This window comes from Diplotaxodon limnothrissa, linkage group LG6 (genome assembly GCF_057381915.1).
Source record: "Diplotaxodon limnothrissa isolate DT_005_m linkage group LG6, D_limnothrissa_male_GT1.1, whole genome shotgun sequence".
Taxonomy (NCBI): domain Eukaryota; kingdom Metazoa; phylum Chordata; class Actinopteri; order Cichliformes; family Cichlidae; genus Diplotaxodon; species Diplotaxodon limnothrissa.
In genome coordinates this window covers 30,012,277-30,028,910 of record NC_140601.1, presented here as the reverse complement: position 1 = coordinate 30,028,910, position 16,634 = coordinate 30,012,277, and the positions used below count along the sequence as shown (strand labels likewise).

General features: G+C 41.4%; 1 protein-coding gene across 1 annotated transcript; it reads left to right on the top strand.

The window, feature by feature from the left end:
* The first annotated feature begins 675 nt into the window (after positions 1-675).
* On the top strand, positions 676-14,793 carry srp68 (signal recognition particle 68). Its single transcript, XM_085354978.1, has 16 exons — positions 676-808; positions 1,217-1,283; positions 1,631-1,744; positions 1,939-2,134; positions 3,037-3,119; positions 3,245-3,354; positions 3,478-3,557; positions 3,701-3,841; positions 9,344-9,442; positions 9,606-9,670; positions 10,158-10,311; positions 10,462-10,556; positions 10,776-10,905; positions 11,286-11,361; positions 11,447-11,496; positions 12,228-14,793. The coding sequence occupies exons 1-16, from the start codon at positions 721-723 to the stop codon at positions 12,453-12,455; spliced, it is 1,776 nt and encodes a 591-aa protein (XP_085211104.1). The 5' UTR covers positions 676-720; the 3' UTR covers positions 12,456-14,793.
* Positions 14,794-16,634: the final 1,841 nt, after the last annotated feature.

Genomic DNA, 16,634 nt, shown 5'->3' with positions numbered 1-16,634 from the left:
ACATGGTTATATCAGGTTTATTTATCTGTGCGTAATTGGTGGCTACATAGTGGTCACGGAGGAGGAAGCTTTTGGATTTGTCTCTACATTTCTATTAAAAGATATGGAATCCCTCTTTAATATTTATATTGTATTGTTTTTTCTGGTTGTTGATGGCAATTTTGATTCTTGTTTCCTGAAGGTTCAAAGACTGTTCACAATAATGGAACAAGCAGTTAAGAAAATAGTCTTACCGTATTAGTAAACTGTAGTTTAGTTCAAATATAAAGTTAAAATACAGCATGATACCACACAGGTACAGAGGACTGAAACTGCTATAATAAAACACAAATAAATTGGTCAGTACATTGGTGACTATCCCTTTATAACCTCTGAATATTATTAATGTTACTTGCTCTGTGGGAGGAAGCTAAAGGCAAAGAGGGGTGGTTTAATTTTATGATGATATAATTTATTCTAATTATAATTAATAGCAGTAGCTGTATTGATAATGATAATAAGAAGAATAAAAGTTTTTTTATTTTTAATTTATTTAGATTGTTTTTGTTTATTTGTTGTTCCGGGGGCGGTGGGGCGTATGAATCGACTGAATCATGAGGCACATCAGCAAAGTCTCGCGAAGTTTGCCCCTTTGCCCCTCCCTGCGCACTCATTGGTCCCTGGCTGCACCTCTGACTGGGCATGTGTGTATGTGTGCCGCTTAGCTGTTAGCGTGAAGCGATGGCCGCAGACAAGCAAAACGACGCTAAAGTTTCCCTAATGGAAGAAAATAAAGAAAACTTACCGGATGGAGGACTCGGACTGGAAAGTATCCTTAAGAACACGACACGTGCTCTTTGACGTTTTCCCTCTGCGAGCATGTTTCACGCTCTTAAGCTAACGTTAGCTTTTAGCTAACTCAGTTGGAAGATAAGCTAGCGGTTATTAGGCTACGTGTCATACTGAAGCAGGCTGTCAGTGGTAAATGGGGATTTTTATGTATTCACAATTTATTTTGGGGGTCTGAGGACATATTTTAAGATTGCTAGCTATTATGTGATGTCATCTTTGAGTTTCATTAGCGGTTACAATAGTTAAAACAGCCTGTCTTGGTGCTTGCATACAATAACTGCTATCAAAACTGAAACGTTCATGCTTCAAAATAAATGGTTAACTGCCCCTCAGAGTAACGTGTGTGATGGTTACATAAGGTTTGTACCTTAAAGTTTAATCTCAGTCTTGCAAATCATCAAAGAATCCCAGCAGCAGCACGGCCTCAGGCATGGAGACTACCAGAGATACAGGTGAGCTGGCTCAGGTCATACATTACAGGGTGGAGATTTGTGTGTGGTGCAGCAGTTTTCCCACCCAATGTAAAGACACTGACATGAGACTTCTGTTCACAATGCTGGGCTCAGATTTATGGTTTAATGCAGTTAAATGGAACAGGTGTGGATTAAAGTTAAACTCAAAGCTTTTGATGTCCACCTATCTTCGCCACATTTTCATATTTGCGGAGTTTAAGATATAGTGATAGATAATTTATGTTCTTTGATCTTCCTGCATATTAAGTTTCGTGGTGACTTTTTTTGTCTATGTTGTATTTCATTTATTGTAATGTAGAATTAAAAAAATCCTTGTCTGTTTCCAGGGGCTACTGTTCCCGCAGGCTACGGCGCCTCCGCAAGACTCTTGGCTTCAAGATGGGAAACCGACACAAGTTTGTTGGGAAGAAAGTCACTGTGGAAATGCTTTCTGATAACAGGTTAGACTTAGATAATTTTAACTGGTCATTCACGTGTAGTTAACTGGCTGCTGGTTTGGGAACCTTTACATTAAGGAAATTCCAGTTTGAAACACTTAAACAGATCACTTTGCTTTGATGTGGAACAGTTCAGTGGCTTGATGCTTTCACATAAAAAAACAAACTGTTTATACAGCTATGCCACCTTTTTTCAGGTATCTTCTGCTGGTTTTGATGGAAGCAGAGCGTGCATGGAGCTACGCCATGCAGTTGAAGCAGGAGGCCAATACAGAGCCACGTAAGCGCTTCCACCTGCTGTCACGACTACGTAAGGCTGCAAAGCACAGTGAGAAGCTGGAGAAGCTCTGCGAAAGCCCCCGTGTGGACGCCAAAACTAAACTGGAGGCACAGGTACACAGGTCAAATTCATCTTAACTGACCCGTGTAGGTGTGTGGAATAACAAGTGGATGTGCAGCGAGGTCCCAGCCTCAGAGATGAATAACTTTAACTTTTCGATTTGTTGTCTTTCAACTGTAAGATTTGAGAACTTCAAACACTGTTAATTAGAAAAACAGTGCAGAATATTTCATGACGATATTTTATCTACACAGGGACACCAAATATTGATATTTTAATCAATAAAATACTTTTGGAATACTTTGAACAAGAGGGCTGAAAGGTTGGAGGAGGCAGCCTTTCTGCAAACAGTTGCAGTGTGCCTTTGGATTGACTGCAGTTATTCAGGGAAATTGGCAGAGGATTGTGAATAGTTGCTTTCTCTAATCTATAAATGCAGACAGATTGTCAGCGGTCTGAATGACTCTGTGTCAGTGAGCACAACTTGAGGGGACTCAACTAAACTGGCTGCCAGCTGATTGTATTCTGGCTATATTCTTGTAGAAAAGAGGGTCATTTCTGTCTGCGTAGACAACAGATTTCCATGTATGTAACTGCCAACTTGACCCTGTTCCATCGCAGACTGATATCAGTTTCAAAGCAGACTGATTCTGTCTTATGGCAACTTCTACAGCAAACTTTAGTGACAGTGTTGTGTACTTATTTTGCAACAAAAGAAAAAAAATGAGTTTAACTGTAACTTTGGAGACATAATTTGGAGTTGAAAGAAGATGATAAATTGTAGTACTTGCTACTGCAGATATCACAAAAATGTTAAATCACAATAATATATCATGAGTGAAATAATGTGATAATATCATGGAGAGTCTTGGTGATTCCCACCTTTACTGTTGATGAAGTGTGGTGAGGGAATGAACAGAGGAGCTCCTCATCATGTGTTGTGGTGTTATTTCAGGCCTACACTGCATACCTGACTGGAATGGTGGAGTTTGAGCTGCAGGAGTGGAAACAAGCCATGGAGGCTTTCAACAAGTGCAAGTGAGCGTTAACATTACTGCACTCTGTTTTTTGTTTTTTAATTCTTCTTTTAATAATGGGAGGTTTTCTTGTTTGTTTTTCTTTCACTTTTTTTAAACCACTGATAAATACTTTTGTCTTGTCAGGACCATTTATGAGAAGCTGGCCAGTGCCTTCACTGAGGACCTGGCAGTTCTGTACCGCCAGCGTGTAGACGAGATATCGCCCAACATTCGCTACTGCGCTTACAATATTGGTCAGCATTGCTGTAGTCGTTCTTCTCAGTGTCATTGTTGATGCACAACACCGATCCTGAGTTCAGTCCTTCCTCTGCACACTGACAAACACACACTCACTCCCTGGTTGTATTTGATTTTAGGTGATCAGAATGCCATCAATGACCTGATGCAGATGAGGCTGACTGGTGGAGGAGGTGGCATGATGGCTGAGAAACTAGAGGTAAACACGAAGGGGTAAAACTTTTGTTAATCAGTCTGTAATTCATGATTAAACTGCTGGGGGGAGCACATACCAAACAAGAATATTACACAGCTGTGTAATCGTGTACTACATCCAGAAGGGTTTGTTTTGTTTCCCTCAAGGCACTGATTACTCAGGCGCGAACCAAGCAGGCGGCCACTATGAGTGAAGTGGAGTGGCGAGGACGCACGGTGCCTGTGAAGATTGACAAGGCTCGCGTCTTCCTGTTGGGTCTGGCAGACAACGAGGCCGCCATCGCTCAGGTCAGCCTCTCACACATTCCTTCTTTTTTAAGCATATAAACAAACTCAGTGGGAAACGCATGTTGTTGCACCTCCTAATGTTGGTTGTCCTTTCTATGTCTCTTGGGCTGCAAACAATGGAAACAACTGCAGAGACATTGACTCAAAGACAATAAGTGAATAGATTCCTTCTGTAGTACAAATATAATCGTGTTCATCACTGGTCATTACCCCTCCCTAGGGCTGCTCACTTAATCGAATTTTAATCACGATTACGATCTGGGCTTTCAACAATCATTAAAAATGACTGAGCCGATTATTAGCCCCTCCCTCGTGCTTTACTCTCCGTGTGGCAAATCAAGCGCACCTCTCTGCATTTCGAACACGTGTCACAACAATTAAGAGCAGCGGTCTCCAAACCTTTTTTGCGCCACGGACCGGTTTATGCCCGACAATGTTTTTATGGACCGGCCTTTAAGGTGTCACGGATAAATACAACAAAATAAAACTAGTACCGGTACCGCAAAAAAAGGCTTATTCATAACACACGTGAAAAGACCCAGGAAAACCGAGTAAATGATAAAAACGATAACAAAATAACGCTGAAAACCGATAAAAACCCTGAAAACTATACATTTCACACCTGAGCCTCAACTCTCGCGGCCCGGTACCAAACGACTCACGGACCGGTACCGGTCCGAGGCCCGGGGGTTGGAGACCGCTGATTAAGAGGACCCAAGGGAAGCTCGGAAAGCTCGGAAAGCTAAGCAGAAGTTATTTGGAGAGGAGAGTGACTGCCGTTGGTTGAAAAGAGAGGTAAAAAAAAACTTCAGTGGTGTGGAAATATTATGGGTTCGTGGAGTCAGACGTGGATCAAGTAGACATAGTGTGTAAACTTTGGTACAGTGTCGTAGCTGCACCACAGAGCAACACTGCAAAGTTCACTAAACATAGATGTTTACATTTTTCATTTATTTTTTATATTGCAAACATTTGCACTGTTATCAGTATTTGCACACTATTTTATATTATTTTTGACAATCTTTAAAGTCATTATTCAACACATTGTTATTGTTAAATAAATATCGTCAAATAATCGAGATCTCAATTTCAGTGAAAATAATCGTGATTATCATTTTTGCCATAATCGAGCAGCCCTACCCCTCCTTATGTTTCCTGACTGCCTCATGCAGAGCTACTATCAGAGACTACCCAGTATGTATCACAACACTGATTCTGTGTGCTCATATGACCCATTTAGACTGCTTATAAATGCCAATGTTTTAATGTAATGAATTCAACCTTGTTTCTTATTCTCCGCTGCCACATGCCTTTTATATCCTTAGAAGGCGAGCCTGTTATTTTTGTTTTCACTTCCAAATTCAGGCCCACTTCTATATTTTCATTCTTAAATTGGGCCTTGATTTGAGTTTTAAGCTTATAAGGATTAATTGCATATAGATCAGGTAGTGACAAACATAATTCCTGGGTACAGACACTCCAGTCTTACCTGTTGGACTGACTTGGAAAATGTCTTAAGTGTTTTAACTATATTTTCATAAGTTTGGCAGCTTTTCCATCTGTTTAAGACCTCGTATGTGACCATTCATACTAAAACAACACAATTAAGTGATAGTTAAAGCAATTAAATGACTACTTTCACTATCTATAAGAGAAATAAAAGAAACTGTGGTTCTTTTTCAGTGAATTCAGAGTAAAATTAAAATTTCTGTGAATTAACACTTTGTTTTATAACTTTTTGTAATTTTACATATTAATTTTCTGTAATTTAAGCCTAAAGAGTCGTGCTGACAGATTCTTTAATTTACTACAGCGGCATTTCTTTATCATGTACTGAAAACACTTTTTCTTTTATTAAGATGTCTCATTGATTAAATGTGTAGTTCCACTTGTTTACAATGACAGCAAGGGGAGTTTCACTTGTCCGCCTCGCTTAAGATCAAAGTATGTAAACAGATCACAATGTAAAATGAGTTTGACATCCCTGATATAGATGAGCTCGATATCCAAAACCTTTGCATGTTTTCAGTGACTGTCCGGTACAGTAAAAGTAGAGCTGGGCGATATGAGATTTTTTCATATCACGATATGTTTTTTTCATTTCAGGCGATAACGATATCTATCACGATATCAGCCAAATAACTATATTTGTAAGATTTAAATGTGCCGTTGCTCACAAGTAAAATGTGAAATAATCAGCAGCTTGTTTTTAAATATTTATTTCCCATAATAAGTTCAACAGGGTAGATGTACTTAAGGAACATGAGACTTTTTCAGATAAATAAAGGCAAATATTGCAAACTACACAAAAGGCAGCCGCTAAAGCGTTTAAGTTTCAAAATAGAACAAATGAAACAGACTAAATTGTCAATTCCACTTAGAAACAAAATATTAATTCTAAAAATAAATCTTAGTTTGTTTTACAGAAGAACAGACAAAACTGACTAACTTTTGTCAATATCAAATAAACTGAGAACTAAAAGGAAATTCTCAATCTCTCCTTGTTGTATAGCTTAGCTTTTCAAACAGTTTTAACAGTTACTTTAGTCTGACAAAAGCCGAATGACGAATTAGTGCTTCCAGTCAGAGACTGAGGCTACGTCCACGCGTACACGGGTATATTTGAAAACTGAGATTTTCCGTTTTCGTTTTAAAAAATAATCCCGTCCACACATAAAGGCAGAAATGAAGGAAAACGCTGCTATGAACATGCCAAAGCAGCAGGTGGCGCTAGATTCCTAACCGTGCAGAAATGTTGGCCAATCAGAAGTCTAGAAGCCTCGGTGGGAAAAAGTAAACATAGATGGGGCATAGAAGCAGAACCGAGTCGTATGTGTGGAGGGACAGTAACTGTGTGTATATGTAAGCATTTAAACACTGCAGAGAGTAGAATTAACAGTAACAGTATTGTAGAAATTCATTTCACCGAAACAATAACGTGGTACACAGTGTGACGCATGCACCAGTTTATTGTATTTCCAGACTTGCTTTCGGCACAATTTACAGTGCACGCTACTCTGTTTTTTGTCAGACTTGAAATAGCCGAAATACCTTCACACTACGGAGCTTCTATGGCTCTTCCGTTCGACAATCTCTCCGGCATTGGAACCATCATCGGTTTTCTCTTCGGTCACGCTCGGTTGATTTTTCTAGTCGGCACACTCATTTCCTCCATTATGCGCTGGCTGCTTCCCAAACAAACACACGTGCGGCTTGGCACTTGTGCTGTACGTAGCAAGTCACGCAACGTGACGCTGCGGCTGTGATTGGTTCAGTTCTGCGCTACTGAATTTGGATCGGCTGACCTTTTTTTTTTTTTTTTTTCTTTTTTCTTAAGAGGACAAGAGCGGCGAGGTCTATCGCGATAGCTTAATTTCTCTATCGAGTAAAAGTTATATCGCGATACATATCGTTATCGTTCTATCGCCCAGCTCTAAGTAAAAGTGAATATATGAGAGGAAATAAGTAAAAGCATAAAAGTCTCTTCTTAACTAAATAATCTTTCATCCTGCTGGAGGCTGTCGGGTACTCGTCAAGCATTAAAACGGTTTAATAAAACCATAAAACAACCCTGAGAGCACTCAGTGCAGTTCCATAAAATCTCAGTAGGTGGCACTCTGTTCTTGATAGTATCACATGTCCCCTCGCTGTCGCCACAGCTCATTACTTCTGTTTTGTGCCCGAGTACTCAGCACACCCTGCAGACACACCTGTCACACCCATTGCCACTCAGGTCTCAGGCATGCAGCTGCTCTCATCGGACAACTGCATTCTACGCATTTCACCTCGCACATGAATGCAGGGCTACACCCAGCAGCTCATTTTAGTTTCAGATGGAGCATTTTAGGTCTGACTGTCGCATAAAAGGCGGTTAAAGGTGGCTGTGAGTGACTGTGTGGAGAAGAACTGCAGCGCTGGCAGTTTTTATCACATTTGGCTTTTCTTATTGGTCACAATTAAAGGATTTTTGCATAGTATGCACATTATATTGTGTCACAGCTCTAGCACCTTTAGCTTCACAATGTGCACCTGTTCTTCTGCTTGTGGCCTCAGGGGACAGGAGACACTGTAGGGCCAAATGTCAACCCTAGTTGAAGGGCTGTTTCCTCCTCTAACCAGTGTATCCATCCAGCCCTCCTGCCGAACAGCACAGAATGCTCAACAGGTAGAACTGGCTGTTCTAGGCCTTATTAGGGTGTTGGCACAAGTGTGAAACGCGTAGCAGCATCACCTTTCTGGGTGGGAGAGAGAAGGCTTGTGAACAATCTGTTATCAGGTTTGCCACCACAAGGAATTGTTTTGTAACATTCCTCTACTGTGTTTTCTCAACTTTTCGCAACAACAGAGACACAGTAATGTAATCCACAAAATCTTTTAAATACTTAAAACTGATATTTTTATGAGTGATCAGTCCTTCTGTAATTGTTTTATTGCTCTCACTTTGCTTTTTTCCAGTGTTAGTAAAACCCATCCTGCATCTTTCTGAGACTATCTCAGTTTAACACAGGCCTGTTGTATTAGTGTGGTGATGAAAGACGGCTTAGATGATGAACAATCGTGTCATTCTTAAAGACCTGAACCCTGAAACTATACAGTGTCTTAACTGCTGATGAGTTATGTGCAGGAATGCATCAGCAGCCTGCCGGGCCACATACCTGCGTCTCTCCCCGAGTTTGTCAGTCGCATTCCTGCTTTAACTGTTGCTCTTTGTATCAAAGTACTAAAACTGTTACATGCATCAAATGTTTGCTTGATCGCGTTTTAAATGAGATACGTCTGCACAATCTGGTAGAAACCTTTTATGATCTGATCAAGTTTCAGCCAAATCTCATCAGTCTGGTTAAATGGCTGCTATCGCTGCGTAAATCTGCTTGGAAGTTATTCTACAAAAAGCATAAAAAGGATTTGTGAACATCTCCACTTTCAGTCTGCATGTTAAGAGGCGCGACTGCTTCCTCCCCTTCTCCGCTCTGCCTGTGTGTGCCTAGGATGGCCTCAGAGTATTGAGTGTTCTTTTAGCTGAAAGCAGTCTTTGTAGCTACAAGAAAGCAGAAGAAAAGCAACTGAAAGTGTTAAAGTATGTTCCTAGCTGACCTGTACAGAGAGCTGAATCGAAGTAAGGAGATACATGGAAGCCAAACTGGAGGCTGAAAAACTGCTTCAGTGCGTTCAGTGTGTCGTGTTACTGCTGAACCTGCATTTTTGATAGGTACTCTGTTTTTACTTTCCAGAGTCATCTATTGTACATCATCTCATCTTCAGCATGTGCCATCCTCACACATAGGCTTCACCCCCTGGGTTTTCCTCATTGTTGCCAACTTAGACGTTTAGTTGCATTAAATCTATGATGAAAAAATGTAAAGACCGTGCTGGTACGATCTGAGACGTTTCTCTGCTTAGAATGTGAAACACGCCCGTCTCCCTCCTTCTCTACTATTCAGTAAGTTCTACATTTATTTTTTTTCCTTTATCCTCATCTTTGGATCTGTTTGTGTCATTCAGGCAGCTAATGAGGAAACCAAAGAACATCTGTATGAGACCCTGCTGGCCGAGTGCAGAGACACCATCCAGGCAGTGAAAGAGGAGCTCAAGACTGAGGCGGTAAGATTCAGCAGGATGAAAAGCTGTGATGTTGACAAGAATGAGAGGTGGTGAAGATGTAGCTTGTAAATACCTGAAACTGGGAATACTAGAAGGTTCAACTAAAGAGCTTTTTTTTTTTTTTTCCTTTTTGTAAATCTATCAATTTTTTTTATCACTGTAGAAACAGCGAGAGAGGAGCTCTGATGGTGACACTGGGAAGGTGTCCAACCTGCAGTACCTGCACAGGTAAAAAAGGAAGAAAAATGTACTTCGATTTTACTCCTGGTTCTGTTAAGTTAGTCAGTCATAGGATTATAGCTGCAGCTAAATGCTTTACCACTTATCTCAGTAAGTCAATAACACTTTGATCATTCCCCTCCTCGTCTCTTCATGCAGACAACACTGTAACACACAGATCTTCAGTTTATTGTGAAATTACAAACACATGCTTACTTTTGGGAGGATGAAATCGGAGAACATTTGGCTGTTTGGAAACATTACTAGCAACTTCTAACATCTTTTGATAGACAGACATGTATAAACCTGTCAGGTCGGGGCATCATTAGGCTGAACACGTGTCGGGTGAGTCTGGTTCAACTTGCAGAGCGCCTGTGAGGCATGTTAATGGTTCCTGACGATGTCTGCAGTTGATTCAGCCGAGGTTTACAGACCTGATGAGTTTAAAGGGATCGCACGCCGTAAGTGAATAATCACTGCTGCTCTTCTCTCCCAGCTACCTGACCTACATTAAGCTGTGTACACTGGTGAAGAGGAATGAGAGCATGGCTCATACTCTGCAGGCCAAACTGAAGGAGCCCGAGGCCGACGAGAACAAGAGGGGGCCCCGTCCACAGGATCTCATCCGCCTGTATGACATCATCCTGCAGGTGAATGTCCTGTTATCAAGTTCTGTCTCTAAGGTGTACAGCCTGATGTTTGTGTTACCATAGTTACATGATGTGCATCTTGTGTTTTTGTTTTGTTTTTTGTTTTTGTTTTGTTTTTTTCCCCCACCACCACCTCCTCCAACTATCCAGAGTCTGGCAGAGCTCTCCACCCTGCAGGGTCTGGAGGATGACCACGCCTTCCAAAAGGAGGTGTCCCTGAAGACCCTGGTCTACAAGGCCTACAGGTCAGTGTTTTTGTGCCTGGTTTTCAACATGTTCTGCATCAAACAATGCAGCTGAAATTCAAACAGTGCAACAAGTGTCGTATTTACAATCGCAAATACACCTGCGTCCTGATGTGAAAAGTATCTCTAAGCTTTGTTCCATTTCACATTTCCATGAAAGCTTCTGCAGTTCATAAACCCACATGTTGTTAATGAGCTGCTTTCTTTGGCCTCCTGCAGGTGTTTCTTTATAGCCCAGTCTTATGTGTTAGTGAAGAAGTGGAGTGAGGCGCTGGTGTTGTATGAAAGGGTGCTGAAATATGCCAAGGAAGTCCAATCTAAGGCCAAGAGCCTCAACAACAGCCTCAAGGTTGGTTTAACATGCAAGCAAACACACACACACCTCAAACATGAGTCATGGCGTTACTCATTGTGGAGGCCTCTTTTCAAAGCCTCATCTTTATCTAGGTTGCCATTTTAGTTATTTACAACACATTATATTTAGACAAATAGATGTTATTAAAAAGCTTTATGGTAAAAAGCTTTATGGATCACAAAGATGCAGATGCCTGCTAATCTGTTCTAAGTAACACTAATAAATTGCTAGATTTTTAGTTAGTATAAGTAACTGTGCAGCAAACCATGTTGTTTGTTAGGGAAATGCAATGAGACCCGAACACACGGTACATCAAAGTTTAACAAAAATATCACTGCGCTACGTTAATTTACATTCATCATGAATTTCTGCAGGATCTCCCCGATGTCCAGGAGCTCATTGCTGAGGTCAACGCTGAAAAATACTCACTTCAAGCTGCTGCCATTTTAGGTGCGAGCCTCGAAGTTGTTAAACAGTTAAACCAGCAGTCGTCTTCTCTGTTGTACAGTCCTGAAGAGATGTGTTTGTGTTTCAGACACCGACGAGATAGTTGAAGTTCCTCAGCAGCTGGTGAAAGACAACACGGTAAGAGGAGGAAGCCTCAGGCTGCTCAACACTACAGCCGTACACAGACACATGGTTCTTGCACGTTTGTGTCTGTACGTCTGTGGATTAATTACTTATCGGTCATATTACTCCTGAAGAGCCGAGGTGAAGCTTAATTTGTATATTTGCGTCTAACAAACTGCAACATAAAAACTTGAAAAGTGGTTTTGATGATGTCATTTAACGTTTATCTATTTTTGTGATAAAACTTAATTTTTAGGAATTTCAATAACTGGAATAAGTTTGAGTGGATCTGTCACAGTCTGCACTGCAGTAGCTTTAGTTGCATGAGTCAAAGTTCGAAATCTTATCTGTCATGCTGGCCTTGGCCTAACGCAAGCAATTTCTGCTCCTCTCGTGTCAGGCCAGCTTTCTTCTGATTGGTTGCCCATCACAGACACAATATTTGAAGAACAAAGGGCGGGGCTTGTGCTCTAACAGACAGAGCTGAGATTAGGGATATCCTCTTTTTGGAAAATGAGTGTTTGGAGCAGCAAGGGATTATTTGCACATATGCTAATCTCATCATTTTAATTTGTGTCCATGCTTGATGTGATCTGCCATTTTAACATTTATGACAAGAAATGCAGTTTGATGAGGTTGTCATCACTCCATTTTCTGCTGCTTTTTTATTTTATTTCTTCATTTAGCTGAACTTTCTGTTCCCTATGATTCCAGTGCTCTCATCTCCTCACTTCTTTTTCACGCAGCCCCTCTGTGACCACCTGGAGACCTTCCGCTTTGACCCCAGTCTCGTCGGAAAACAGCCCAGTCTGGTCCAGTTCCCACCCGACTTCCAGCCAATCCCCTGCAAGCCTCTGTTCTTTGACCTTGCTCTTAACCATGTGGCCTTCCCACCGCTGGATGACAAGGTGGAACAGAAGGGCAAGGGCGGTCTGACTGGCTACATCAAGGGCATTTTTGGCTTCGGCAGCTAAACCTAAACCCACACTTCAACCTCCATGTGAGAGCCACAGGGCCCAGAGTTTACTGCAACCAGCCAGAATTGGGTCAGCTGTTAGTTAGAATCATTTCAGTTTGTCTTTTATGTTTAATTTTTAGTGCCTATGTGCAGAGGGGTTGGAGTTGGCAGTTCTGAGGAAGACGGAGTCAATATAGTCTTCTCGGAAAGATTAATGAAATGGTAGCACTATGACCCAAGTCCACATCCAGCTTCAGTAATCGTATCAGCCTGCATGGCTTCACAGCATACAGGCTCCCTCCTTAAACTGAGCAATGGAGGTGTTGGCAACTTTTAAGACATTAATATGCCGTGGTTTTGATGAGTGAAGTCAAGCTGTCAATCTCACGGTAAAAGATTACATTTTTTCCCTCCTGTGTTTTAAATGCGCCTTCATATTGTGTTTTTTTTCCTTTTGTAAATGGATTGTTCTGCATTTTTCTTAGCCCTCTAAAAACAAAAAGATATGTTTTGATCTCATCAGCCTCAACATTAATTACAAGACCTATAGCTGACCAAACTGTAATCATCTGTATGATTTCATCTGTCATCACAAACTAAAGTTTGTCCTCTTAATCTTTGCCCCTTGTTGCTTTGACGGCATAAAAATCCTCATAAACACTGTACAGCCACAAGACCTTGTGTTGGGACAAGAAATGTCAGCTTGCTCAGGTGCCTAAGAGTGTACTCGCACTGAGCTGCTCCTCCCAGTGTTCAGTTGTTTTGACCGGTGTGTAACTGTTAGAAGAAAACAGGTGGCCATGGGTCCGTAGCTGAAACGCTGCTTCAACATCTCAGTTATTAACCAATAAATCAGTGGTAAATAAAGAACAAGGTTTCACTGTAAGTGTGCCTGTCTTTAACTTTAAACTCTATAACGTGAACTGTAGCACGTGTCTCTGAGTGGAGAGGAGATGTTTGAATTTGGGTTTAAGGAAAAATTGGAAGAAAATCTTCAGAGCATAACCTCCAGAAACATACTCAGGCCTGAGTGCAGGCACACGAGGACAAGTGTGAGTACACCTTTAGTCCTTTAGTTGTTCCACTTGGTTGTGATTTAGTAGCGGCGAGGATCCGAACATGTACAACATCCAGTTCCTCCTAAGTGCCCTGTGGGTGGGCACCACATCATAACAAACAAAGCTGTCACTGTCAAAGGTGTAGGGCTGTCCCTCATCTGCAGATGTGATGTACTTTTAATAATCGCAAGAAGAAATTTTTCCAGTCTGTGGTTTTCTGTTTTTTCTTCTCTGTCGTCCTATGTCATTGCGCCAAAGCCTCTCGAAACCCAGCCTCTGAATTCAGGAAACTGGGACAGGGCTAGCATGACTAATGACAAAGCTATGAGTCACAGTTTGAAATGATCCTTTCTGAATAAAAGAAGCTGGATTGGCCAGTGTTTTTATTTCTTTGGTAGTTAGAGCCTAAACTCACTAGGCAGTTCATTAGATCCACTAACCAGCTAGAACTAAAGCAGTCACATACAACACACACTGCAGTAAGAGGCTGCTTATTTACAGTCATAATAATGGCGGGATTCCCTCCATGACAGTTGTATTATCCTGCTTTAGTTTTAGCTACTTGGTTTATTTGTACTTTGTTGCATTTTTCTTGCCCTCAAACTTGACGTCCTGTCAAAGGTCCAACTGCTTCAATAGCGTCGTCTCGCTGGAAGTAGAAAGCTCTTTAAAGGCCCCTCTGCTACATGTTTTCAAATGGTACCTGCTTGTTGACGGCAGGTTCAGCTCATGAGACTGTAATCTGTTACTGTAAAGCTTTTAATGGTGTGTATTTATCTACAAAGGACAGTGGCAGACATCAGGACACTGAAGGAGCTGTTAGCAACCTTTCATTCATCGCATTGCCAACACCACACCTCTGTCTGTCATGGGAAGGACTACAAAAATGTTTTCATCACCTTTGACATGTCTGTGGATTTTCTGTTTTACATATTTGTCGGGATGTATTGAAACCCCTGATCTTTATGTGATCTGGTTTGCCTGTGAGACTTGGTGAAACACTAGGAAAGGACAGTTTCAGTCTCACTAACATGTTTAACTTTTTTTTTCTTTTTTTCTTTTTTTTTGTTGCTTAATTTTGTCTTCACCCCCCCTCTTCCCTACTCATGTGTTTTTACGCTAAGTAAGATGGATGGGCTGGAACAGTTCCAGCACTTTACCTCGATTAGCCTGGAAAACAAAATAGCTATAATCTGTAGATGCTGGAAACGTTTGTGTGTGTGTGACGAGAGTAATGAAATGAGGAGATCGTATGATTTCATGTAGTTTCCAGCCTGGTAATTAAAGTATATTTGCACCAAATGCTGTTTTTGTCATTCTTCATTCACATTTTTCTTTTTGGCAGTATTTATTTTGATCGGGCATAGTTTGATTGCTAAAGAACTGCTGTTAAACTGACGTGTTCTGAGGACAGTAGGCATGGAGGTGTGTGTGTTCAGTTGCTCCTGTGTTAGGGTGTGGGAGTGCATTGGATGCCTGAGCAGGGTGTGAATGTTTAGCTTTACTTTGTTTGTGCACTGAAAAGTGAGAATAATGATATAGGTGTGTTTATTAACCTCGATCTGACATTAGTGGGTTTTGGGTTTTTTTGGGGTGGGGGGGTCTCCCCATCTTCTAACCAAGAATATTCCGTGGTAAAAAGTCCCCCCAACCTACACATGCGCACTGTTACTGTGGTATTTCAGAAATGTGTACTATTTAGAATAGACTGAAAATATTTAAGCCTTTATGGGGTGGAGATGAATGCTTATCTGCAGAACAAAACCAAAGGCTAAAACTGTTGAACAACATTCTGTGTTACTGTGTCACGCATTTTCCTCCAAGAGAGGTCCAGAATTTAGAATAACCATCAAAGTATGAGCAGACAGCTGTGCTGTGTGTAAGGTGAATGAAGAGGCTGGCACACCCTTGCAGTGTCTCTGCCTTTGTTGTTTCTTCTCTGTTCAGCTGTTTGGAATTTACAGGTATACAGATACATAGTTGCTACATTAATGTGGCTCAAAATGAGCTGCAGGATGTGTGTGAACTGCAGGTTTGACATCCGGAGAAACGCCTGACCTTTAATCCCGAAGAATCTTAATGATTGCTTTCCACGAGGTCTTGCATTTGTGGTGCAGACATTTGTCTCCCTGCTCAGGGGGCATTTGTCACTAAAAAACATGAGTGTTTTAAGGGGAGGGGTGCACACCGGCATTTTTCTTGTGTTTTTTGTTTGTTTTGTTTTTTCCCATCTTATACAGGTTTAAGTATATGTTTTCAAAAAACATACAAAATCAATAAAAACTTGAATGTAAAACATAAACACGAGTGTTGTCATGCTCTTCAGGCCGGTGTCCTGCAGGTTTCAGATATCACCCTGGGTAAACACACCTGTATCAAATGATTAGTTCATTGCCAGACAACTTCAAGGCAGGTTGAAGAGGTAATTTAGCCATTTAAATCAGCTGCGTTGGATCAAGGACACGTCTAAAACCTGCAGGACGCCGGCCCTTGAGGCCTGGAGTTCCCCACCCCTGATATAGAGGAAAATGACCCCTGTCTATGCGTCATTTTCAGCAGCTCACTTGAGGTTTAAGATGAAAGTATTGCTACAGTTTGTTACCTGGGTGCAACCACAATATACAATATATGTGAGCAAGTGAAAAAGTATGTTACTCCAGACACGTAGACCCACCCAGAGAGAAACGTTGTGTGACTGGACCAATGAGCACAGCGTGCTCTCGCTGTTGCAATGAAAGCTGCTTAGCTACATTTTTTCTCGTGATTTCCAATTGTTGCTATGCAGCAGAGAGACGCCCTGATCTGGAATAACTTCCACGTCTTTAGATGCTGCACACTAAACGTTCCAGTGTATGGGGCAACCTGTAATCAGTAGATTTATGGCATGTACCACTATATGAAAGTGTTATGTAAATTACTTTCTGACCCTTTGGATGTTCCACTGTTGACTGTACACAGTGTCCCTCAGTGTTTGTGGCACAGGTCCGTCAGTCCGTCCTGGTTCTGACCCCAATTGGGGCAGTCCTTTCTCCAGGTCCGGGTCACGGCACCAAGTTGTTGAATTCTCCCAATTCTTTGAATCTTTGGGCTGAAGGAAGGACAATACTCGGTGTATAAATGCTCAATCAACAATCATT

What these genes read in the sequence shown, in the direction of transcription:
- srp68 (XM_085354978.1), top strand. Translation starts at nt 721, where the DNA reads ATGGCCGCAGACAAGCAAAACGACGCTAAAGTTTCCCTAATGGAAGAA. An exon ending in GAAATGCTTTCTGATAACAG is followed by an intron (nt 1,745 to 1,938) that starts GTTAGACTTAGA and finishes ACCTTTTTTCAG; the next exon opens with GTATCTTCTGCTGGTTTTGA. An exon ending in AGCTGGTGAAAGACAACACG is followed by an intron (nt 11,497 to 12,227) that starts GTAAGAGGAGGA and finishes TTTTTCACGCAG; the next exon opens with CCCCTCTGTGACCACCTGGA.